This window comes from Misgurnus anguillicaudatus, chromosome 19, assembly GCF_027580225.2.
Source record: "Misgurnus anguillicaudatus chromosome 19, ASM2758022v2, whole genome shotgun sequence".
Taxonomy (NCBI): Eukaryota; Metazoa; Chordata; class Actinopteri; order Cypriniformes; family Cobitidae; genus Misgurnus; species Misgurnus anguillicaudatus.
The window spans coordinates 51,108,575-51,136,088 of record NC_073355.2 but is presented as its reverse complement, the minus strand read 5'-3'; the positions used below and the strand labels follow the sequence as shown (position 1 = coordinate 51,136,088).

General features: G+C 37.5%; 2 protein-coding genes across 4 annotated transcripts in view; both read right to left on the bottom strand.

Moving 5' to 3' along the window:
• Positions 1 to 455: 455 nt before the first annotated feature.
• The window catches only part of LOC129422909 (uncharacterized), a 176,439-nt gene continuing 149,380 nt past the window's right edge, over positions 456 to 27,514 (bottom strand). Inside the window, exons 1-3 of one of the 3 annotated variants that reach the window (XM_055179062.2) lie at positions 7,856 to 9,535; positions 6,339 to 6,550; positions 456 to 4,326 (exon numbers count right to left, since the gene is read on the bottom strand). In XM_055179062.2, the coding sequence (XP_055035037.2) occupies positions 3,365 to 4,326; positions 6,339 to 6,420 (1,044 nt within the window). In that variant the 5' untranslated portion in view covers positions 6,421 to 6,550; positions 7,856 to 9,535 and the 3' untranslated portion in view covers positions 456 to 3,364. Of the gene's footprint in view, positions 4,327 to 6,338; positions 6,551 to 7,855; positions 9,536 to 14,280; positions 15,367 to 27,514 lie in introns of those variants that run through there. The other 2 variants (XM_073856601.1, XM_073856600.1) reach the window with 2 other exon arrangements.
• On the bottom strand, positions 20,181 to 27,190 carry LOC129422592 (uncharacterized). Its single transcript, XM_073856582.1, has 2 exons — positions 23,006 to 27,190; positions 20,181 to 22,228 (listed from the first exon to the last, which is right to left on the bottom strand). Exon 1 carries the CDS (start codon positions 27,183 to 27,185, stop codon positions 25,920 to 25,922), a length of 1,266 nt encoding a protein of 421 aa, XP_073712683.1. The 5' UTR covers positions 27,186 to 27,190; the 3' UTR covers positions 20,181 to 22,228; positions 23,006 to 25,919.

Here is a 27,514-nt window from a genome sequence, read left to right as displayed (position 1 = left end):
ACACGCACACACACACACGCACACGCACTCACACACACACTCACACACACACTCTCACACACACACTCTCACACACACACTCACACACACACTCACACACACACACACTCACACACACACTCACACACACACACACACACACACACACACACCTATGTTGTGATATGCCTGAATGCAATAATCAGACTAAAAATCATGGGTTAAACAGTGTTTATTGTTCTGAGAACATGAACTGGAGCTTATTTTTAAGCACTAAATATTGTATATAGATAACATTGTAAAATATATAAATAATGACTTCAACATATATATATAGAGGACTTAAAACAGATATTTATTGACAGACAAATAAACACTTTACAGATCTTACCACTGCAGTTAGTCGCCAATCCGTTTTTAGATAAAATATCCAAAGCTTTTCCCTTACATCATATTCTCTTCATAAGACGTGTCAAATGAAGAAAGAGATAATATAATTTGCTAAAATAATGTAGTCTCGGAGGTAAAAAGAGACAAATAAAACATTTCATTCACTTTAACGAATCTTACCACAGTTTAGCCGCCCAACGTTAAGTTAGCTATCTTCGTTTTACAAAAGCTTTTTTAACATAATTTTCTCCTCCTATAGACATTAATGCGATCAAAACCAATGGCGTGGGTGAAGGGAACTTGTGTTCTTTCGTGTCTTAGCCCTATTATAAGAATAATTCCATTTATTAGGTTTCAATTTATTTGTTTGACCTCTGTGTTTTACCTATAATCTCCTGACTCTTGACATTTTTTATAAAATACCGTCTTCGAAGACACCATTTGAGGATAAACGAAGGTGTTTATGGTTGCAATAAGCCCTTAAACGGACACAGACTGGAGTGATGAAATCATCTGGAAATCTATTAACAGTTAATAATTAGAATAGAAAATAATTAGAGAAGATGTCCGGTGTTCTGTCGAAGTCTGATCCCTCTATGTGTTTCTTATAGCGTTTTCATCACGTTACGTTTATAATTTATTTAGAAAGATTAAAGATTTGAATGGGTTATACTGAAAAAGCAATAATATCACCATTTATTAAATATTTCATAACTTTCCTGTTTTCTATACTTAGAATTGTTGATTTACCAATAAAGAACAATATACACTCACCTAAAGGATTATTAGGAAAACCTGTTCAATTTCTCATTAATGCAATTATCTAATCAACCAATCACATGGCAGTTGTTTCAATGCATTTAGGGGTGTGGTCCTAGTAAAGACAATCTCATGAACTCCAAACTGAATGTCAGAATGGGAAAAAAAGGTGATTTTAGCAATTTTGAGCGTGGCATGGTTGTTGGTGCCAGACGGGCCGGTCTGAGTATTTCACAATCTGCTCAGTTACTGGGATTTTCACGCACAACCATTTCTAGGGTTTACAAAGAATGATGTGAAAAAAGAGAAGAACATCCAGTATGCGGCAGTCCTGCCTTGTTGATGCTAGAAATCAGAGGAGAATGAGCCGACTGATTCAAGCTGATAGAAGAGCAAATTTGACTGAAATAACCACTCGTTACAACCGAGGTATGCAGCAAAGCATTTGTGAAGCCACAACACGCACAACCTCGAGGCGGATGGGCTACAACAGCAGAAGACCCCACCAGGAACCACTCTTCTCCACTACAAATAGAAAAAAAATGGCTACAATTTGCACAAGCTCACCAAAATTGGACAGTTGAAGACTGTAAAAATGTTGCTGGTCTGACGAGTCTCGATTTCTGATGAGACATTCAGATGATAGAGTCAGAATTTGGCGTAAACAGAATGAGAACATGGATCTGTCATGCCTTGTTACCACTGTGCAGGCTGATGGTGGTGGTGTAATGGTGTGGGGGTTGTTTTCTTGGCACACTTTATGCCCCTTAGTGTCAATTGGGCATCGTTTAAATGCCACAGCCTACCTGAGCATTGTTTCTGACTATGTCTATCCCTTTATGACCACCTTCTGATGGCTACTTCCAGCAGGATAATGCACCATGCCACAAAGCTCGAGTAATTTCAAATTGGTTTCTTGAACATGACAATGAGTTCACTGTACTAAAATGGCCCCCACAGTCACCAGATCTCAACCCAATAAAGCATCTTTGGGATGTGGTGGAACGGGAGCAGACAAAAGACTTGTTAATGTTTAATGTTTATTTAACTTTGAACAAACTGTTGCCAGTAAATAACAAATTTAAATCTACAGTAAGTAAGTGGCAACCACTGCCAATAATACTGTAATTTCTACAGACATTTTAACAGTGTTAAAATAACTAAATAAACATGTTTAGCACTTTATTCACTTTTATTAGTTCACTGCTATTTTTGAACACATCTATTAATGCTAAGATAGTGTTCTGTGTGCCGAACAGATTTAAAGCATGTGACAATCATTTTAGTGGTCATACAGTAATAACTCATTACTGGGGGCATATCACTTCACATTTAATCAATAATCAAGTAAAAACATTTGTAAAATGATCTGATGTAAATAGAAACATCCAAATAAACATCATGAAATATCCAAATAAAAAAATAACACTGCATGTTTTTAGCCATTTGAAGAGGGTCTGGGGTCATATAAACCCCCAAAAGACCATGAAACAGACGTGGAGTAATTAAGTAATGCTTGACACATCAGAACTGTTTTCACATAACTTCTCTTTTGAGTGTGAATTTTTCAGAAATATTCAACATGTTGAAATCCTGATTTTGGCAATATAGTGTATTTTTTCTCATCATGTTTGTGGTCTCTGATCTGATAAGATTTAAAAAATCTTTTGGTGTGGCCCTCTCTTAACTCCTTCACCGCCAGCGTTTTTTAAAAAAAGTTGCCAGCCAGCGCCTTTCATGATTTTCACAAAAGTTTAATGCCTTCCAGAAAATGTTCTTCTTCAAATATATAAACACACAATATATCAAATGAAAGAACAGACCCTCTGCTTTCAAACAAAAAAAAAAAACGTTTCATCCTATCTTCAGTAGTTCTTTTGTAATCAGCTTTTGAATATGGGTAGGTTTCTGCAAAAACACCACATTTTGAGCAAAAAGCAGAGATAATTCCATTTTTGTGACGGACTTTTCATAGAGATCCAATTCAGAGCGATCTTTAAAACAGACACAGACATGCAGCAGCTTGCCATAGGGCAATACTTCCGGATTTAAAAAGTTACGGAAGGGCGCCACCTAGTGGATAATAGCGTTATTGCGGAAAGACGGAAATACTCGTCATTGGCGGGGAAACGTTTTCTCTTGATTGACGAGATATCTCATCAATGGCGGGGAAAGAGTTAAGACTTTACATATCCACTCATGACCACTCGTGTGTATCTTCTGATTCATAATAAACTCATAACTGCACAGAAGAGTTGAATGTCTTTTCTTCAGAATGTAAGCGCTGGTGATTTCTGAGACTTGTTTCCCACATAAAACTCATTCCACAATGAGGACATGCAAACGGTTTCTCTCCAGTGTGAAGTCTCATGTGAGTCTCAAGGATAGCTTTTGTCGTGAAACTCTTTCCACACTGAGGACATGTGAAGGGTTTCACTCCAGTGTGAAGCATCATGTGAATCTCAAGGGTAGATTTTTTTCTGAAACTCTTTCCACACTGAAGACATGTGTAAGGTTTCTCACCAGTGTGAATTCTCATGTGAGTCTGAAGGTTACTTTTATCTCCGAAACCTTTTCCACACTGTTGACATGTGAAAGGTTTTTCTCCAGTGTGAGTCCTCATGTGTTTCTTAAGGTTACCTGCAGATGTAAAAGTCTTTCCACACTCATGGCACGCATGTGGTTTCTCTCCACTGTGAATTTTCACATGTCTCATAAGGTCACTTGAAGATGTAAAACTCTTTCCACACTGTTGACACGAGTATGGTTTCTCTCCAGTATGAATTCTCATGTGATTCTTAAGGCTAGATTCAACTGTAAAACGGTTTCCACACTGTTGACAAGTGTAAGGTTTCTCTCCAGTGTGAATTCTTGAATGATCCTTAAGGTTACCTGCAGATCTAAAACTGTTTCCACACTCATGGCACACATGTGGTTTCTCTCCAGTGTGAATTCTCAGGTGAGCCTCAAGTTTACTTTTAAATCTGAAACTCTTTCCACACTGTTGACATGTTAAAGGTTTCTCCTCACTGTGAGTCCTCTTGTGATCTGCAGGGCGTTCATCTTCACTGAAACTATTTTCACACTTTATGTCTTCTGTCTTCAGAGTTTCTTTCTGTGAAACATTATGGTTTACTTTTACAATCTGATGTTTCTCATCCACTTCAGCTTGACTCTCCTCTTTTACTTTCATCATATCTAAAATGAAGACAGTAAATAGTTAAAACTGTGTTATCTTTAATGTACTTCACATGATGTCATTTCTATTCTTAATTTCTCCTCTTGTATTTTAACTCTAGCAGAGCATTGCATGGAGATCACAGTCATTCAATCCACTGAAGGTTGCTTTGGATAAAACTCTTTACCTGATGTTTCAATCGTATTCTACTGAATCTATTATAGATGCAGAAAGTTATCATCTCATAGATTTTAGTTTACTTTCCCCTAGAGATGCACTGATATGATTTTTTGGATCGATACAGATTTAAACAGACAACAATTGGCCGATACTAGGGCTGTGCAAAAATACCGATACAGCTAACTATCGTGATACATATCGTGATTCCATAATAGTGTATCTCTATTTCAATCTCTTCTATCTGTATTTAAAAAAAATTAATAATCCCTCTGTGTGCCTCAAACAACCTCCGCCACCACTGCTGTAGTTGTCGTATACGGCCAATGTCTCAGAAGTTAGCGGGAGTGAAAAAATGGCAGAAAATTTAAAAACACTTCCAGCTTTCGTGTGGATGCACTTTGGCTTAAAAAAGAAAAAAATCTGCTCTATTCTTTTACATTTTTTATTAAAAACAAGGAAAAAAGCATTGCAATGTATTGCAACATGCAACGTATTGTATCGTACGATGATACACTGTATGATGACCCATGTATCGGGATACGTATCGTATTGTGAGGCCCTTGCCAATACCGATATTAAACACTTCTACGATACTAAACAGTTAGCTAGTTTATTTTTGCATCAAATCATTTTTACTGAACATGAATTGGATCTATTTAACATTCATCTGACCAACATAAAAAGAGTGATACAAAATAACATAAAATTTTTTCCTTTTTTTTGGTCTGACATTTTACCCAAAATAGTCGTACTCTGTCCTAAGGGGGAAATGTTTTCCACTTGAATCAAGTTTTATACAAGAAGCTATTAACGACAGCTCATTGAAACAGTGAACTTGATAAAACAGCTATACTATTAAATGATTCTTCTGACAGTTTTTTTATTAACTGGATTCTTAAATAAAGAGGACAACTATCACAGATTACAGCACTTTGATTGATTTCTAAGCTGTTGCAAGGTAAAAAGCTTTAATATAAATTACCCGAACTCGTTTAGTCTTCACTGCGTTTCTGTCTCATCACAATCATCTCGATTCTTGGATGCATACAAATACTTCCTTGGCATATTGTGTTACAAAACATTGGGGTGTGTATTGTGGTATAATTTTTTTGTTTATTTTAATTAGCTTATATGGGCTATGTTAATTAAAACAGCTTATAAGGGCGGACTTCGCATAAGAATCATTACACAAAACAGGAAACATAAATATGTATTGTATGGCTCCAGCATCAAATTATGTAACCTGAGATTATAGTAAGGAACTATGCATATAGCAGTAAATACACAAACATTGTTCTCTTCTGATGTTCAATCCTCATGCCACAACTGCGCTAAAAACTCAGAGTAATGTGGCATTCACACCAGACACGGAAGAGGCGGCAAGCGTGAGTGATTTACATGTTAAGTCAATGCAAAGACGTCAATAGGCATCCTGCAGCGTGGATGGCGCGTTCCTTGCGAATTGCACGTGGCCGTGTTAAAGGAACAGTATGTAGGATTGTGGCTAAAACTGGTACTGCAATTATATAGCTGGTGGCCAGTACACAAAATGACAACATAAACATCAGTTGAGGGCTGCAACTCCACTTTTTAAATGACAACATCCTGGCCATACCACTGTTGTGAGTGATATAAGTATTTGAAATGAAATTGATTTCTTAATGTCTAGTGACATATCAGGGCCATTTTATGATTAATTGTTATATATTTCTTACATACTGTTCCTTTAACCAATCAACAGCTTGCTTCCGTGGGGAACATCGGTGCATCACCATTTTCCCCTCATGTTTCTCAATGTTTTTATGATTATTCCTCAACCATCAATAATGAAGATTGAAAAATATACACCAACCTATTTGTTCCTCAGTATCTTCATCCTTTATTCTGCATGGTTGTGGATCTGTCATCTTCTCAAGCTCCTCTTTCACCAGCATCAACTTTATGTCATGAAGATTTCAGTTGTCACACATGGAGTGATTTCTCTGCGTGTTTGACTCCAGCATTTATTGGTGGATTGTTGTAGGAGGAGCTTCACTGAAGATCTCAATCACTTTATGGGTGTGGCTGGAGATTTTAGAGAGGCTTTGTCAGTAAAACATTCATTGAGGTAGGGATGCACGAAGATATAACAAATAAAACTTATAATGGATGACCTTTACCAAAGCAACTTGGTAAAGCTCCCAGGGCAGTGCAGCCCACTTTCGTGGCCAACCAGCAGGGAAAGTTATTGGGAACGTTCTGGGAACAAAATACGAATGTTTCCAGAATGTTCTGGGAACAAGAAACTGTTAGCTGGGAGAGCCCTCTTACATGCCAATCATATCGCTTGATCTGTCCCGTGTGCAGCTCAAACATTCACGTAACCCTGCTGTGCTCATCACTGCTTGCACGGATTGCATGAAAAAATTGCGCAGATAGTGTTGCGCAATTGCATTTTTAACAAAAAGTGGAGATGGCAGTTCTTTTCTAAAATTCTGTAAAATGATCTGCTTAACATTTTAAAGTTTTTAAAAGAAGCCATTTATGACTTAAGTTAAATCCTACATTTTTAGTTTCTGCCCAGAATTTTCATTTCGGTGGCTCACTACATGGAGGCATTCAGGATTAAATCCTACATTTTTAGTTTCTGCCCAGAATTTTCATTTCGGTGCCTCACTACATGGAGGCATTCAGGATTTATTATTTCCAGTTTATTTCAGATACACTGTAAAAAATAATCCCTAGATAAAAAGATCAAGTTAAAAATTTGAATTACTTGTGAAGCCAAGTTGATTTACATTTAAGAATTTAAGTGCAAAAGGTGTAAATATTAATCTGCGTATATCTTTAACTGTATCTCAAGAGAATCATTCTGAACATGTGAAAATTCTTACACAAAAAAAGGACAAAGTATCGATGTTTCATAAAACTTTAAAGTGTAATCAAATTGAAGTTGTTTTTAGTCATGAAATGTAATGTGACACATTTTGGATGTCAAAACTTGTTCTTACATCTGTGTGAACACGAGAGGAACCGACATACAGTCAATGAAAGCCACCAAGTCATACAAATGCTGCAGGATCTATTGAAGCAAGATTTGTTTCACACGTTTTAAACTTTAACGTATCAAAATTGTTTTAAAATTTACCAGAGATTTCAAGAAATGAATTACTTTTACTCACTACTCTAGTAACTGTACTATATCAAAGTGTTTGAAATGTAGTGGATTTAAAAGTATGATAATATAGTAAAGTAAAAGAAAAACACAAAGTGCATCCTTGAAAATGTCCTTTTAAAAGCAACAGTACTTAGTATTTTACACCTGCATTTTACAAGCCTCATCCTATTTAAATCACAAACATTTGTGTAGCCCCTATTCTCCAAACTTACCTGAAACAGTCCGAAGTAATAATGAGTCACCTCCTCGCGGTAAAAATGCGGGCAGTACTTCTGATTACAAGCAAGATTCTCGTTTTTAAATACTCAAAGAAACGAGAAAATCGCGTCTATTCTCCTCATAAATTTCTCTCGTCTTGTCTCTTCTTCTTCTTCTTCTCTTTTAACGGCGGTTGGCATCCAGTTTATAGGCGCATTACCGCCCCCTCTGCTCCGGAGCGTGGATTTTATTTATATGTAAATAAAACCACATTAATTAACTCAAATACACACATACAAAAATATTCCAATAAATACATTTGATAACATTTCCTAAATATTCTCTTACTTTGTTTTCCTATACACTACTTTTATCCATTCATAATTTCTCCCTCACGTTCCCTTATGTTCCCACAAATGTCTCTGTTCTCTCTCTGAACATCCTCAAAACCCTCCCTAGGAAAATTTGATTTGCTCACAAACGTTCCAGTCTCTTATTTTGCCAATGCACATCAACTAATAACCCAAAATGATGTTAGACACGTTTTTCAAATGCACATCTCAACAAAACTCTAATATAGGAAAGTAAAAAAAATACATATTAAACAGAACAACACGTTTCAAAATAAATATAAAATAAAACATTTTATCATACATTCACCCTCAGTGAATATACAAAATGACAAATAGATATATCAGGGTTACAACTGCTTTGTGAATAAATGTATGAGATCTTAGGAAATCACTGTAATAATTGGGTGTAAATGAGAACTATCAGTCTGGAATAATGAGATTTATCAACAGCTCCATTAACACTGATGTGACTGAAACAAAACCATTTCATGAAGGATCTGTTAACAGCTCTATTAAAGGTGCAATTTGTAAAGGGCGCCAAAACAATGAAAACAATAATAATAATCAGGCAGATTAATGACACTCTGAAGCAGTGTGGAATTATGGGATTTGTTGTCTTTACATCATCCGTCAACATGATTTCTCGTCAGCGGTTGAGTTCAAGTAATCAAGTTCTATCAATGTTGCGTTTGATGACATTGTTTTATTTCATTATGTAAGGTTTCATGTAATGTTCAAAATGAAATTATTAGCCATATTACAGTATTAGTGCAATTTGATGCTGTGCTAACACAGCACAGAATTAGGTGTTCAGATCCACAAACTTACAATCCACAATGATTTTTCACATAATCTATTGACAGTACAAATCTTATTGTGAGGTTATTATGTAAAATTATTATAGCTACACTGTACAGTACCAAACTCTATCAAACTCTACTATTAGTAAGTGTCTGAAAATGACACCATTGAATGTTGCGTTATGTTATATTGCAGTAAAATACCTCTTGACCTGCACTATATCGTCCGTGGGAAGACGCACTGACTAAAGTCGACACACTAATCTTGTGATTTTTAAAGGGTTATGAATCAAAACAACTTACATGTCGCGTAAAACACAAGCAATATCGGAATCTCTGGTCTCAATGTCTGAAAAAGGAAGGATCCTCCACAGTCTCTCTCCAAATCCAGCATCGACTTGTGGCTTCTTTTAGCCTGGCTAACACCAGACCAGTATTATAGAGAATGAGACGTGGTCTGGGAACCATATGCTCATTTTCTCGTATTTGAGGCGTGGTTTACGAATGCTCAGAGCTGTTTATTGGGCGCTATGAATGTCTATCAAATAATAATAATAATAATAATAATAATAATAATAAACTTTATTTTCTATAGCGCCTTTAAATGTAAATCTCAAAGCGCTGAACAACAACAATATACAAATAATACACACATATATAAAACAATGCAACAACAAGTCAAACCATAAATAAAGGAATAAAATACAATAAAATAAAATGCAAATGTTCAATTAAAAGCTAACCCTAAAAAAATGAGTTTTAAGGCGAGATTTAAAAATGCTAAGAGTATTGGCTTGCCTTATCTCAATAGGTAAGGAGTTCCATAGTTTTGGAGCTAATGAAGAGAAAGCCCTGTCGCCCATTGATCTTAAACGAGTTAAAGGAACAGTTAAAAGGCCAGTTTCAGAAGAGCGAAGGTCACGTGATGGAGTATATGGAATTAAAAGCTCAGCCAAATATTGAGGTGCCAATCCATGTAAAGCCTTGTAAGTAAGCATCAAAATTTTAAAATCAACTCTAAAACCAACAGGGAGCCAATGTAAAGACTCCAGAACCGGGGTAATATGGTCACTCATGCTAGTTCTAGTGAGGATTCTAGCAGCTGAATTTTGCACTACCTGCAATCTGTTTAAGGTAGCTTTAGATGCCCCTGCCAGCAAGGCATTACAATAATCAATCCTGGTAAACACAAAAGTGTTTATCAACCTCTCAGCAACAGGGAAAGACAGCATCGGACGTAATCTCGCGATATTTCTAAGATGAAAGAAGGATGTTCTAACAGTGTTTTTAATATGAGGTTCAAATGTTAAACTAGAATCGAAAATCACACCCAGATTCTTCAATTTCGGTTTAAATTCCATAACTGAACCATCAATGGGCAAAGTAACCGACCCAGCTTTACGTAATTGGTGTGGTGTTCCAATAAGCATAACCTCAGTTTTTTCACTGTTAAAACAAAGAAAATTGTGTGTCATCCAATCTTTTATCTTTGAAATACAAGTGGTAATAAAATCAACAGGCACATTGTCATTAGGCTTAGTGTGTATGTATATCTGAGTGTCATCTGCATATAGGTGAAAGTTTAAACCAAGAGATCTCAAAAGCTGACCAAGTGGGTAAGTGTAGATGTTAAAAAGCAAGGGGCCCAAAATTGATCCCTGAGGGACTCCAGATTGCACAACACTAGTTTCAGACCTGAAACCACCCATAGACACAAATTGTTTACGATCAGAGAGGTAGGACTTAAACCAATTCAGTGCAGTATCACATACCCCAAAAACAGTTTCTAGACGATTAATTAATACCAAATGATCAACAGTGTCAAAAGCGGCACTGAGATCAAGAAGGATCAAGATTGAAAGATACCCAGAATCTGAGGCAGTTAACAAATCATTTGTAACTTTTACCAGCGCTGTTTCGGTACTATAGAATTTGCGGAAGCCAGATTGCAAAGGCTCAAAAAGATTGTTCACAGTTAAATGGGAAATCAACTGAGAAGCAACCACTCGCTTCAAAATTTTGGCAAGAAAAGGAAGATTTGAAATGGGACGAAAATTGGAAAGGTTTTCATAACCAATATTCGTCTTCTTTGGTACTGGAGTAACTGCAGCAATTTTAAATGCTGAAGGAACAACTCCAGTACACAAAGAGTCATTTATGATACTCAAAACAACTGGACACAGGGAATCAAAACATGACTGAAACAGACTAGTAGGTATGGGATCAAGTAAAGAGGTGGTTATCTTCATTTGAGAAACCTCCTTATGAAGAGAGATTGAATCAAGTACACAGAAATTAGAAAAAGCAGTACCTGAGTAAGAAAAATTAACCAAAACAGATGAAAGTGAAGTTGAAGCACCTAAACCCTTGCGTACAGTATCAATCTTGGTATTGAAAAAGTTTGAAAACGCATTACATAATTGAGTTGATGCAGTAACATGTGAAAAATTATTACAATTCAGCAATTTGTTTATAGAATGAAACAGCTGTTTTGGATTCCTTTGGTTGTCACCAATCATCTTTGAAAAATAGTCAGATCTTACAGATACAATCCTAGCTTTGTATAGTTGTAAGGAGTCTCTCCAAGCTTCATAATGAACAGTCAGACCAGTCCGACGCCACTTACGTTCCATGTTACGACAAGATGTCTTCATCGTATGCAAGTCATCATTATACCAAGGAGCAGGACGTACATATGATACAGAACGTGACTTTAGAGGTGCAAAAAAGTCCAGGCCAGACAGGAGAACAGAATTTAACATAGAGACTTTAGTCTCCACAGGATCAGATGAAGAGAAACCGTTTAATGAGGAATCAATAAAAACAGAAAAGTCAGAGGGCTCAATAGATTTCCATTTCCGATATGTCACTATACGAGAAGAGGAGACACTGGCACCAGGTAAAAACAGATCAAAAATGATAGCCATATGATCAGACACTCCAAGATCAACAGTCGACAACTGAGACACAAGGGATCCACTAGAGATCACCAGGTCTAAAATATGACCTTTATTATGTGTAGGGTGGTCAACAGACTGAATCAAGTCAAAGCACTTCAGTAAAGACAAAAAGTCTTTAGTTAATGCAGAGTCATTTTTGTCCATGTGGATGTTGAAATCCCCCAAAATTAGGATTCTCTCATATTTGAGGCATAAATATGACAACAGCTCTGCAAATTCTGGTAGAAAGTCTTTATTTGCCTTAGGAGGCCGATAGACTGTAACTATAGCAGTAGGGAGCGACTCGGAAATTGTCAGAACAATGCATTCAAATGAATTAAATAACGGAGCAGCTACTGGACTTAAACTGTATTTTGTATTATACAACACAATGATTCCCCCACCTCTACCAGAGGAACGAGGAAAATCAAATAACCCGTAGCCAGCAGGAGTAAGTTCATTAAAAAGAAGACCATCCGACTGCTTGTGCCATGTTTCAACCAGACATAAAATATCAAGTTTATTGTCCACGATGATGTCAGATAGCAACACCGCTTTATTGTTGACAGAGCGTGTATTAAAAAGCGCAGATTTCAACAGGCGCGGGGACTCAGGAGGTGCCCCGGAAAACTCAATCTGTGTGGGCGCAGACAGGTTATTGCAATTAATGCCAGCAGGTCTGTGTGACAGCCTTGGAGATTTACGATGAAATGTGGGATAGGAAACAACATCTGTACGTAGCTCAAAACCAATCGTTTCAATTCTACCAGATGATGTATGTAGAGCGACATAAATTCAAACGTAAATGACTTTTATTGGTTGAGCTATGCAACTAAACCAGTAGCTGTATATTGTATTGAAAAGAAACACAATTTAGTGGCACTGTGACAACCACAATACACGCATAACGACAATATGATAGCAATAAATACCACTTACCATTTATAAGTTAATTTTACTTTGTCGACGACAATGCCTAGCAGGTCGGTCCTATAAAACTCTGTCTTACCGTATCCAAACATCCTTCTTTGATATGAAATTGTTTAATGCCAAAAGTTTTTTTATTTTATTTTATAAACTTGCGTTCAAAACTACTTAAAGTAAAGTGAAAAGTAATTTCGCATCTGTTGCTGTGTTATAACAAATAACAAAACTGCTTTGGTGTGTCACATTACGTCGTCATCGTCTTGCTGCCCCTCCCCGTTCTGTGATTGGTTCCATATTTCAAGGGCAAAAAAGGCCCATAGTTGCCATGCTAGACTTGCAGCGTGAATACATTTGCGCGTAAGGCAGGATGGGGAAACCCAGGCTAGGCATCTTTACAAATAAATCCAAATTTTAAAAAGTAAACAAACACTCCCCACACTTTTAACTTCTTTAAAAACAAACTTCAACCACGCATTTGTAAAGTTAGGTTCCGAGCCTTCGTGATAATGTTACGAATACTCAGTTTCCATTGGTACTCATAACAGATCACTGTGTCAAAATAAAAGTCTCTCAGGAAAAATGTATTTAAAAGTAATTTTGGTTACATTTGGCAATTTTTAAAGAGTAACTTAACCCCAAACCAACTTTTTTTAGTTAATGATCTGTAAAAATTATGCTTTATTAGCGCTGTTCATTGATTTTAGTAAGTTTTTTGACATTTGGATATAAAGTGTTTCAATACTGCAATATATGGTGTAAAAATGTCTGAGTGCTGCCCTCTTCAGGTTGAAGGGTGGCTACTGCAGTTGAATTTTCCTATTGGATGTTGGGTCCAAAAAATAAATCGTGACGTAGGCAGTTTCAAGCTCTCCACACCCTTGTTACGATCTCACCACACACTTGGTACGAGCTTAGTTCGTCCCCTCTATTTCCGTTGGGATCTGCCCACTTTTCTTGCATTTTTCAAATATTGCCAGTGGGTGGAGTCAGGCTCTGACGAGGGGTTTAGTTACGCTTTAAAAGACATGTTTACTGATTGTTGAGACATACACATTGTTGAGCGCATACGTTTGCTTTGGCCCTGGTATAAACATGTCACGCAAAGTTGTGGGCGGGGCTACAAAAGTGCTCGTTGACATTTTGAGTGTGGAGGAGGTGTTTAAATTCTAACTTGACGTCACATTTCGGCACATTCCTGAACCTACCGTTTTCTTGGCTTGGTGCCAAAAACTGTTATATTTCAGTAAAGAGGACGTTTTCAGTTCTAAAACTTGCAGAATGTTCATTTAAGTATGGTGATCTCTTATATAACAAATTATCAAGTAAAAATTGGCTGTTTGCTTCACCACTCCTTTAATAAGACCTCAGCATTTCTATACTTTGTTGCCATATTCACACTGTTGACACTATTGAGGGTGACATTTTGCGTGTTTTTTAAGGTAAGCATTTGTTTTGAAACTCTTTCCACACTGATGACAAATGAATGGTTTCTCGTTAGTATGAGTTCTCAAATGAGCTTTAAGGTTTGGTTTTGTCCCAAAACTCTTTCCACACTGTTGACACACGTATGGTCTCTCTCCAGTGTGAATTCTCACATGTGCATTAAGATCACGTTTTACTGTAAAACTCTTTCCACAGTATTGACAAGTGAACGGTTTCTCTCCTGTGTGAACTTTCATGTGTTTCTTAAGAGCGCCTTCACTTGTAAAACCTTTTTCACACTGAGAGCATATGTAAGGTTTCTCTCCTGTGTGACTTCTCATGTGAATCTCAAGTCCACGTTTATCTATGAAACTCTTTCCACAGTGAAAACACGCGTGAGGTTTCTCTCCTTTGTGAATTGTCATGTGTGTTATAAGGCTACTTTTACTTCTAAAACCTTTATCACACTCATGGCAAGAGAACGGTCTCTCTCCAGTGTGAATTCTTGCATGTATTTTATGGCTACTTTCAACTCTGAAACTCTTTCCACATTGTTGACAAGTGTAAGGTTTCTCTCCAGTGTGAATTCTTAAATGCATCTTAACATCACATGCAGTTATAAATCTCTTTCCACAGTGATGGCACTCGTGTGGTTTCTCCTCACTGTGAGTTTTCATGTGCCGGATAAGGTTCGTTTTAAAGGTGCAACTCTTTCCACACTGTTGACATGTGTAAGGTTTCTCTCCAGTGTGAATCCTCATGTGATCTGTAAGGTGAGCTTTTCTTCTGAAATTCTTTCCACACTGTTGACATGTGAAAGGTTTCTCCTCACTGTGAGTCATCTTGTGATCTGTAAGGTGAGCTTTTCTTCTGAAATTCTTTCCACACTGTTGACATGTGAAAGGTTTTTCCTCACTGTGAGTCCTCTTGTGATCTGCAGGGCGTTCATCTTCTCTGAAACTAATTTCACACTTTATGTCTTCTATTATCAGAGTTTCTTTCTGTGAAACATTATGGTTTATTTTTACAATCTGATCTTTCTCATCCACTTCAGCTTGACTCTCCTCTTTCACTTCCATCATATCTAAAATAAAGACCGTAAATAGTTAAAACTGATCAACCAGAGTGACAAAACACATTTAAGATGTCATGTATCCATGTTATTTTTAATGTGAAGTACATTATGTAATTTCTATTGTCAATTTCTGCTCTTGTAGTTTAACTCTTGTGCTTTGTTTAAAACCCTATAACATGTCTCGATACCGGGGTGCCCCAAGGCTCCGTGCTTGGACCACTGCTCTTTTCGATATACATGACATCCCTGGGTTCTGGGATCAGCTTAGCTTCATGGAGCATGTTGCCAGTACTGCTCACTCTTGTAAATTCATTCTCTACAATATTAGGAAAAATAGACCTTTCCTAAATTAACATGCTACGCTTGTCCTAGTCCAAGCTCTTGTCCTGTCCAGGCTGGACTACTGCAATGCACTACTGGCTGGACTTCCAGCCTGCACAACCAAACCCCTACAGATGATTGAGAACTCAGCGACAAGAATGGTCTTCAATGAGCCAAAGAGGGCGCACATCATTCCTCTCTTTGTCAAGTTACACTGGCTTCCTATAGCAGCTCACATAAAATTTGAAGCTCTGCTCCTGGCCTTTAAAACCACCACTGGGTCAGCACCCCCTTACCTTCACTTACTAATACAGCCTTATGTATCCTCTCAATCCCTGCGCTCTGCCACCGAGCGACGGCTTGTGGTGCCATCTCAAAAAGGAAATAAAAAACATTAGCGCGTATCTTCTCAGGAGCTGTTCCACAACTGTGGACTGATCTGCTGGTCACTGGTGTCTTTAAGAATCAGCTAAAAAGATCTCTTACGCCATTACCTCACTTGCTAATATAGGACTTACAATCTTTCTCCATTTCTTTCTTTTAAAAAAATTACTAACCAACCCTCGTCTATGTATACTGTGTTGGACTTGATGAGACTATTTCCAGTGCACTTATGTATTGCTATTCTTGTGTTTCTATAATTGCTTCTATTGTTTACCTCATTTGTAAGTCGATTTGGAAAAAAGTGTATGCTAAATGACTAAATGTAAATGTAGCTTCAGTTATTGGATTAGCCTACTTCAAACATATTTTGCCTATTTTTGGATAAGAAAAGTTAAAGTGTCACTGTCAAAATGTTTAATGTTACAGTTTCAGAATGATAATACAGATAACACTTAGATTAAAAAAAGTGTTTATAAAGCTGCCGTAAAAAGAGAAAAAATATCAGCAGGGGACCATGCTTTGGAACACCTAGATTTGGCCTAACCCCGCCCCTGCTTCCAGGTATGTTCTGTATGCTATTGTGTTTAGCTGAATAACTGTTAATGTTACGTTCTTGGTTTTTGTTATATTAGTATATTAACCAAAGCTAGTTTAAATAAATGTTTAGTATTACTTACTTAATCCAAATCATATCTAGTCCTTGTTTGGTATCTATGTGATCCATTTTTGATTTCCTGAATGATAATATGCATTATGTTTAGGAAACTCTTTAACATTTCCACCTAACATCGAAACCAATTCCATATGCAAAACAGCATGTTGGAAGACAAAGACAGTTAACTTTCCCTCTGAAAGTATGATCATCATACTGCTCCATGGTACGATCATCATACTGCAGCCCTTAAAAAAGTAGCCAGAAAAATGGAAAGAAACTACCGAAGCACAAAGTTAGAGGTATGGCGTTCAGCATGGAAAGAGAGTGTTCAACACTACAGACAGGCTATTAAAACCGCCAGACCTACCTATCTTAGTACGCTTATTAAAGAAAATCATAACAACCCTCGTTTTCTATTTAGCACAGTTGCGAAACTGACTAGAAACAAAGAACAAACAGAAACCAATAGTAAACTCCAACACAATAGTAATGACTTCATGAACTTCTTTACCAACAAAATTATGTTTATTAGGGAAAACATAGAAGCTACGCAAGTGGCCACCACTATACCCAATAGTACATTTACCACTAGATTACCATACGAACATCTTGAGTCATTTAAACCTACTACAATAGAAGAGCTCTCTAAATTAGTAACGTCATCCAAATCATCATCCTGTATATTAGACCCCGTTCCCACAAAATTACTAAAAGAGGTATTTCATCTAGTGTCAGACACGGTACTAAATATCTTTAACTCATCTCTAGAATTAGGATACGTTCCAACAGCTTTCAAACTAGCAGTTATTAGACCGCTCATTAAAAAACCAAACCTTGACCAGGGAGATCTTAACAACTTTAGACTAATCTCAAATCTACCTTTTCTTTCTAAAATATTAGAAAAAGTAGTTGCAAGCCAGCTACGCACATTCGTAGAAAATAATAATACATATGAAAAGTTCCAATCAGGATTCAGGCCCCACCATAGCACAGAGACAGCGCTGCTTAGAGTTACAAATGACCTCCTATTAACATCCGATCGTGGTGAAATCTCAATCCTTATATTACTAGACCTTAGTGCAGCCTTTGACACAATAGATCACAGAATCTTACTCAGTAGACTAAAAAACTATGTTGGCATCAGTGGTCAGGCGTTAGCCTGGTTCAGATCGTATCTAACCAATCAATATCACTTTGTTTAATGTAAATGAGGAAGAGTCATATCACTCCCCGGTTAAATACGGCGTACCACAGGGATCAGTTTTAGGCCCTATCCTATTCTCGTTATATATGTTACCTCTAGGAGACATTATCAGGAAACATAACATAAGTTTTCACTGCTATGCGGATGATACCCAGCTTTACATCTCGCCACTTCCTAGCGAAACCCACCAGTTTTCTAAGCTAACAGACTGCATTAATGATATTAGGGACTGGATGGCACATAACTTTCTTATGCTAAACTCCAATAAGACTGAGATAGTTATTATTGAACCAAATCGCTACAAACATAATATGTCAGATTACAAGTTGTGCATAGATGGCTGCACGGTGGTGCCATCTTCCACGGTTAAGAACTTAGGCGTAATGTTCGACAGCAATCTATCTTGCGATAGTCACATCTTCAACGTCTGCCGCACAGCATTCTTCCATCTTAGAAATATCTCTAAAACACACCATAATGCTGTTTGCATCGGATGCAGAAAAGCTTGTCCATGCTTTTATGACCTCTTGAATAGACTATTGTAACTCGTTACTCGGGGGATGCCATTCAAATCAGGTAAACAAGCTACAGCTGGTTCAAAACGCCGCCGCAAGAGTGCTAACTCGATCGAAAAAGTATGACCACATTAGTCCAATTCTGGCATCTTTACATTGGCTACCAGTTAAATATTGCATACAATTTAAAATATTACTAACCACCTACAAAGCCTTAAATAGCCTAGCGCCCTCGTATATTAAAGAACTACTATCAGAATACAATCCACCACGTAAACTGCGCTCACAAAATTCGAGTCACTTAATTATCCCTAGAATATCAAAAGTGTCTAAAGGAAGGTTAATTCCTTTTCCTACTTAGCCCCTAAGCTCTGGAATGATTATCCAAATAATGTTCGAGTATCAGACACAGTCGATCAATTTAAATCTAAACTTAAGACATTCTTCTTTAACAAAGCATTCACATAAAATATGTCCAGTAGATGTACTCACTCACACACCTCATATGGGTAATACACTATTGCCGCAATAGTAGCCTGTCTGGAACCGAGCTGACTTAAACAACTATAATGTATGACACTTGCATTACATGCGAACGGCCCCTACGCTAATAGAACTCTGCTTTTGTCTCCCTGTCTCGTCCTCGACCCTGAGGACAATGAGACAAACAGACCCAGTTCCTGATGCTGTGAAGGTCATCGCACCGCTGATCTACTGGCTGTCCTTCTACGTGATGCCTAGCCGATGCGTGACCAACGACCACTGGCTGAACAAGTTTAATCTGCTTACCCGCTTCCTATCCCTACCGTATCTACATGTACACATATATTATTTTCTCCCAAGGGTTTTTGTCCTTCTAGGAGTTTTTCCCACCGGGTTTTTTCCTAGGGGGTTTTTAGTCCCAGGGAGAGTCAGCCAACTTTGGCTTAGCTTAGCACTTTACTGTATATGTAACATTATTAATATGCTTGCTTGTACGGTTTAACCTTAGCCGCTATGTTCTACTGCTTATATTATCTATTGATTTTCTGTGTTCTCCTTTACATCTACTCATGTAAAGCTGCTTTGCAACAATTAACACTTGTGAAAAGCGCTATATAAATAAAATTGAATTGAATTGAAAGTGTGACCTCTGATTGGGTCAGACACATCTTAAAGGTGTGACCTCTTCACAGGTTAAAGCAACACTATGTAGTTTCCATGTAAAAATGACTTACAGCTCCCCATGTGGTTGAAAAGAGCAACAGTGCCTGGTATCAGATACTCTTCTGCAGGCAGGGGGAGGGGTGGACTGTGTTTCCTACCCTCCACCGCCACTTTCAGAGTGTGCTTGTAGCAGCTAGGAGGCTGCTCAGATTGCAGCAACAGTACAATTTGTCCAGTTAAAAGTTGTTCTATCACTGAAATAATTTAAGAGACATTTTTTAAAGGTAAAAAAAACTACATAGTGTTGCTTTAAAAACCCCTACCAAAGAACACACCAGGAGTTCTGAGGTCTTCTTATGCGAGATGGAGTTCTGAAGTGGGAGTTGTTATCCGAGTTCTTATCTGAGTTGTGTGTGTGGAGCAAACACATCTCTTAAGTTTTTCTTTCTGGATACATTTCAATCCTTTTAGGACTCTCATCAGAATGAGGATGCAAAACAAGATGTTTCCAGCATACCTCTAAGGTTGTTTTCACATATGATGATGATGATAACTTTATTAATCCCCATTGGGGGAAATTTGGTGTTACAGCCGGCCTCGGAGCGCACCACAATACATTGTATCATTTTTCAGTTAGTGCGGTCCGTGTTCACAAATATTTTTTACTTCACTCGAAATGCCGCACCGTACACCATGTGACAACGGTCAGTGCTGTCATTGATCTCTGACAGCTCTTACTGTCTCTTGACCACCCCCACGTTTCCACGACAACCAGCCTGACAGGTAGAGCGCAGCTATCAAGATGTGGAGATAAACGATGCACGTCTTTGTGAAGTTTCTTTGCTTTAACGCAAAATTGCGTAGCTGTTCTATTACAGTCTTTCTCACGGAGCCGTTTGCTAAAAGCCTGTAATGTCACTATTTGTGTGTGGAGGACAGCTATGCATTTATAAAATCATCAGCTCAAACCTAAAGGAGACAGCGAATCTCTATGCAACGGACCAGGATTGGCTTGTTAGTTGTTAACCCACAATATAACACCCGGCTTATGTCACAACGGAAGCCCAGTGGCTCAAACATGTGGAGAACTTCCTGTATTTGGTTCGGCCCGAGGTCCAGCAGTGTTCACACCACAGGTGGGTCGCCCCAGAGTTCGGCAACAGCCGCTCTGAGACCACCTGTTTAGAGCGGTCTCTGAGCGGCCGTTTAGTGCCCACCCGAGTGCGGCTGTTGTGTTCACACTGACCCAAACGCACCGTACTCGGAGCGGCATGTCATTTGGGCCGACCTAAACAGTGTATGTGTGAAAACACCCTAAGTTTGTGCCAGGCTTCGGCCTCGTCTTTTCATTTACGAATGATTATCTGCTTCAACCTGGTTTTTCTCTCATCAATCCTTTCAGCTGAAGCCTCATCAAACTACATCAGGACACTTTCTTTTAATGGGCAAGACATGCAAGTGTCATACTTAGTTTTATTCACTGATGCATCACGCATCATTATTCACTTTTAACATTCGCATTAAGTAACTGATGGTTCGTTTTAGGCTTTGATCTGCAGAATTACAAATACTGCCAAAACTTCATGCTTTATTCTTTTCTCTACTTAAACCTTAACCTTCTTCCAATGCTGACCTGTGTGTGTGTGTGTGTGTGTGTGTGTGTGTGTGTGTGTGTGTGTTTGTATGTTTAGAGCAGTATGTGTTTAGTTAGTCAGTAAAGTCTGATTTGTATCACACATGATGTTGTTTGTAGTTCATGCTCATAATCTGGAGTTACTAATCATTAAAGGTATCGCTACCTGCTCTTAAAGCTGTTGGATCAATTTTAGGATACTCATCTCCTTAGCCAAGAGAGCTATATCCTAATTTAGTCTTTAGTGTCTTACTAAACATTCGCTGGACGAGCGTTGGCCGGACACCCAAGACCTTTATTTGATCCACATACTAATATTTGATTTACAATCCATTGTAAGTACTTTACATTTGAGCTTATGTTTGTTTCCCTTAATTGGGATGGTGGAGAATGTTTTTAAAATATTAATAATTGATATTATTAATTATCATTAAGCCCCTCCTTTAAAACTGCTACACGACGGCGAGAACAAAGATGGTCCAAGTTGAGGAGTGATTTAACTCAATCTGCAACATAAGTCACTGTTTCTTTACTTCCATCAATGCTGATCTCAAAACATACACAACAAGTTGCTGTTTCTTTTTCGTTTGTGGGTTAAACTGGCAAATCTGCTTCTTCATTGACGGCCGTGCTGCTACTGTGGTTACACATGTGGATACTGCCTACCAGCAGTGTGCATGTGTGTTTGCACTTCGACGCGAACAACGACGATAAAGTATAAATACAAACGTTGGGGCTACACCATAGGACCTATAGGCCAGAAAATAAAGCAATAAAGATTGAAAAAAAATAGACACCAACCTATTTGTTCCTCAATATCTTCATCCTTTATTCTGCATGGTTGTGGATCTGTCATCTTCTCAAGCTCTTCTTTCACCAGCATCAACATTATGTCATGAAGATTTCAGTTGTCACACATGGAGTGATTTCTCTGTGGGTTTGACTCCAGCATTTATTGGTGGATTGTTGTAGGAGGAGCTTCACTGAAGGTCTCAATCAATTTATGTGTGTGGCTGGAGATTTTAGAGAGGCTTTGTCAGTAAAACATTCATAGAGATAGGGGTGCACCAAAATTTCGGCTGTCAAAACTTTTCAGCCGAAAATGGCATTATTGGTTTCCCTGTAGGTTATTTTTTAATTACTTGTAAAAATTTAAATTACTTGTAAAGCCAAGTTGATTATATTTAAGAATTTAAATGCAAAAGGTGTAAATATACATCTGCTTTCTTTAACTGTATCTCAAGACAATCTGAACATGTGAAAATTCTTAGACCAAAAAATAAACACAATGTATCGATGTTTCATAAAACTTTAAAGTGTAATCAAATTGAAGTTGTTTTTAGTCATGAAATGTAATGTGACACATTCTGGATGTCAAAGCTTGTTCTTACATCTGTGTGAACACGAGAGGAACCGACATACAGTCAATGAAAGCCACCAAGTCATACAAATGTTCAGAAAATGTATTCCAGCTGCAGGATCTATTGAAGCATGATTTGTTTCACACGTTTTAAACTTTAACGTATCAATTTATTTTTAAATCGTAGCCTACCAGAGATTTAAAGTAATGAAGTAATTTTACTCACTAAGTAACTTTATTATATCAACATTTAAAAAATGTAGTGGATTTTAAAGTATGATAATATAGGAAAGTAAAAGAAAAACACAAAGTGCATCCTTGAAAATGTCCCTTTAAAAGCAACAGCAAGTTCTTTACAACTGCATTTTACAACAAGCCTCATCCTATTTAAATCACAAACATTTGTGTAGCCCCTATTCTCCAAACCTACCTGAAACAGTCCGAAGTAATAACGAGTCAACTCCTCGCGGTAAAAATGCGGGCAGTACTTCTGATTGCAGGCAAGATTCACGTTTTTAAATCCTTCAAGAAACGCGTAAATCGCGTCATTTCTACTGATAAATTCCCTCTTCCTTCTTCTTCTTCTTCTCTTTTAACGGCGGTTGGCATCCAGTTTAAAGGCGCATTACCGCCCCCTCTGCTCCGGAGCGTGGATTTTATTTATATACAATACCAAATTAACTCAAATACACACATACAAAAATATTCCAATAAATACATTTGACAACATTTCCTAAATATTCTCTTACTTTGTTTTCCTATACACTACTTTATCCATTCATAATTTCTCCCTCACGTTCCCTCAAATGTCTCTATTCTCTCTCTGAACATCCTCAAAACCCTCCCTAGGAAAATTTGATTGGCTCACAAACGTTCCAGTCTCTTATTTTGCCCCTGCACATCAACTAACAACCCAAAATGATGTTAGACACGTTTTTCACATGCACATCTCAACAAAACTCTAATATAGGAAAGTAAAAAAATACATATTAAACAAAACAACATGTTTAAAAATAAATATAAAATAAAACATTTTATCATACATTCACCGTCCCTCAGTAAATATACAAAATTACAAATATATACATCAGGGTTACAACTGCTTTGTGAATAAATTTATGAGATCTTTGGAAATCACTGTAATAATTGGGTGTAAATGAGAACTATCAGTCTGGAATAATGAGATTTATCAACAGCTCCATTAACACTGATGTGACTGAAACAAAAACATTTCACGAAGGCTCACGGATCTGTTAACAGCTCTATTAAAGGTGCAATATGTAGAGGGCGCCAAAACAATGTAAACAATAATAATCAGGTAGATTAAAGGCGGAGTCCACGATGTTTGAAAAATGCGTTGGAAAATGAGACGGGCCGACTACCAAAACACACTTATAGCCAATAAAATCAAATCAAATGCAGGGTTGCGTATGTGTGGGGCGGGTCTATCAACAGAAGGTCCAGATTCTATTGGGGTAGGGGCGTGTTTGTTTAGATGATTTCAAATATCAACATTGGCGTTCAAACATCATGGACTCTGCCTTTAATGATGTTCTGAAGCAGTGTGGAATTATGGGATTTGTTGTCTTTAACTCAACTGCGGATGAGAAATCATGTTGACAGATGAGTTAAAGTAATCAGTTCTATCAATGTTGCGTTTGATGACATTGTTTTATTTCATTATGTAAGGTTTCATGTAATGTTCAAAATGAAATTATTAGCCATATTACAGTATTAGTGCAATTTGATGCTGTGCTAACACAGCACAGAATTAGGTGTTCAGATCCACCAAATTACAATCCACAAAGATTTTTCACATAATCTATTGACAGTACAAATCTTATTGTGAGGTTATGATGTAAAATTATTATAGCTACACTGTACAGTACTAAACTCTATCAAACTCTACTATTAGTAAGTGTCTGAAAATGACCATTTTGACATGACATCATTGAATGTTGCTTTGTGTTATATTGCAGTAAAATACCTCTTGACGTGCACTATATCGTCCGTGGGAAGACGCACTGACTAAAGTCTACACACTATTTTTGTGATTTTTAAAGGGTTACGGATCAAAACAACTTACATGTCGCGTAAAACACAAGCAATATCGGCATCTCTGGTCTCAATGTCAAGGAAGGATCCTCCACAGTCTCTCTCCAAATCCAGCATCGACTTGTGGCTTCTTTTTGCCTGGCTAACACCAGACCAGAATCATAGAGAATAAGACTTTTTTTCAGCAAGCAGATAGTGTTCGGGAATTGTTCTTTGTATATTTTGAGACTTTTTGTCGTCTTATCCTACGCACCTATCTATTGACTTCAGGTGTGCGATGCTAATTTGTTTGAGTGGCACTGTGACAACCACAATACATGCATAATGACAATATGATATTAATAAATACCACTTACTATTTATAAGTTAATTTTACTTCGTCGACGACGATGCCTAGCAGGTTGGTCCTATAAAACTCTGTCTTGCCATATCCAAACATCCTTCTTTGATATGAAATTGTTTAACGCCAAAAGTTGCTCTTTTTTTTCGAACGCTGCATTGAAAAGTAACTTTGCGTCAGTTGCCGTGTTATAACAACAAAACTGCTTCGGTGTGTGACATAAAAGTCGTCATAGTTTTGCTGCCCCCTCCCTGTTCTGTGATTTGTTTCAAATTTCAGGCGCAAAAAAGGGCCATAGTTGCCATGCTAGACTTGCAGCGTGAATAAATTGGCATGGGGAAACCCAGGCTAGGCTTCTTTACATATACTGTAAATCCAAATTTTAAATGTAAACTAACACTCCCCACACTTTTAACTTCTTAAAAAACAAACTTCAACCACGCATTCCTAAAGTTAGGTTCCGAGCCTTCGTGGTAATGTTACGAATATTCCGTTTCCACTGGTATTCATAACAGATCACTGAGTCAAAATAAAACACTCTCAGGAAAAATGTATTTAAGTCAATCTGTTTACATTTAGCAATCTTTAAAAGACATGTTTACTGATTGTTGAGACATACACATTGTTGAGTGCATATGTTTGCTTTGCCTTTGGTCCAAACATGTCACGCAAAGCTGAAAGTGGTCGTTGACATTTTAGGTGTGGAGGAGGTGTTTAAATTTTAATTTGACGTCACATTTCAGCACATTCCTGAACCGACCATTTACTTGGTGACAAAAAAGGTTATATTTCAATTAAGAGGACATTTTCAGTTCTGAAACTTGCAGGATTTGCATTTAAGTATGATGACCTCTTATATAACAAATTATCAAGTCTGTTTAATTCACCACTCCTTTAATAAGACCTCAGCTGACTTCTAAACTTTGTTGCCATATTCACACTGTTAACACTATTGAGGGTGACATTTTGCATGTTTTTTAAGATAAGCTTTTGTTTTGAAACTCTTTTTACACTCATGGCATGAGAACGGTTTCTCTTCAGTGTGAGTGATCAAATGTACTTTAAGGTTTGGTTTTGTCCCAAAACTCTTTCCACACTGTTGACACACGTATGGTTTCTCTCCGGTGTGAATTCTCACATGTGCATTAAGATCACGTTTCACTGTAAAACTCTTTCCACACTGTTGACAAGTGAACGGTTTCTCTCCAGTGTGAACTTTCATGTGTTTCTTAAAAGCGCCTTCACTTGTAAAACCCTTTTCACAATGAGAGCATATGTAAGGTTTCTCTCCAGTGTGACTTCTCATGTGAATCTCAAGTAGACTTTTATATCTGAAACTCTTTTCACACTGAAGACATGGGTGAGGTTTCTTTTCGCTGTGAGTTATCATGTGTCTCTTAAGTTGATACTCCACAATAAAACTCTTTCCACAGTGAAAACACGCGTGAGGTTTCTCTCCTTTGTGAATTGTCATGTGTCTTATAAGGCTACTTTTACTTCTAAAACCTTTTTCACACTCATGGCAAGAGAACGGTTTCTCTCCAGTGTGAATTCTTGCGTGTATCTTAAAGCTACATTCAACTTTGAAACTCTTTCCACACAGATGACACATGTAAGGTTCCTCTCCAGTGTGAATTCTTGAATGCATCTTTACGTCACAAGGAGTTTTAAAACTCTTCCCACAGTGATGGCACACGTGTGGTTTCTCTCCGGTGTGAATCCTCATGTGTGCTTTAAGGTGACATTTTCTTCTGAAACTCTTTCCACAGTGTTGACATCTGAAAGGTTTCTCCTCACTGTGAGTTATCATGTGCCTGATAAGACCTGATTGAAAGGTGAAACTCTTTCCACACTGTTGACATCTGAAAGGTTTCTCCTCACTGTGAGTTTTCATGTGCCGGATAAGGTTCGCTTTAAAGGTGAAACTCTTTCCACAGTGTTGACATGTGAAAGGTTTCTCTCCAGTGTGAATCCTCATGTGTGCTTTAAGGTGAGCTTTTCTTCTGAAACTCTTTCCACACTGTTGACATGTGAAAGGTTTCTCCTCACTGTGAGTCCTCTTGTGATCTGCAGGGCGTTCATCTTCACTGAAACTATTTTCACACTTTATGTCTTCTGTCTTCAGAGTTTCTTTCTGTGAAACATTATGGTTTATTTTTACAATCTGATGTTTCTCATCCACTTCAGATTGACTCTCCTCTTTCACTTCCATCATATCTAAAATGAAGACAGCAAATAGTTCATATTGATAAACCAGAATGACAAAACACATTTGAGATGTCATGTATCTATGTTACAGTGTTGGGCAGCCAACACTGACCAGGCAATATATTTAGTCTTAATTTGTGTGTTCAATCTGCATTTGAATTGTATGGGATTGTAATCTAGCTCAATCAAATAAAATGACTCTAAATCAAGTAATTTTAGCATGCCAATGTCAAATCTAATCCCACAAAACATTTTCCCAACATCAAAATTGTGGCCAGTAAAAATGCTGAGTGGATAGTAACTTTGGAAAAGCATAAGCCACTGTGACTGGTGATG

Coding starts and splice junctions, on each gene's coding strand:
- LOC129422592 (XM_073856582.1), bottom strand. CDS start 27,185: ATGATGGAAGTGAAAGAGGAGAGTCAATCTGAAGTGGATGAGAAACAT.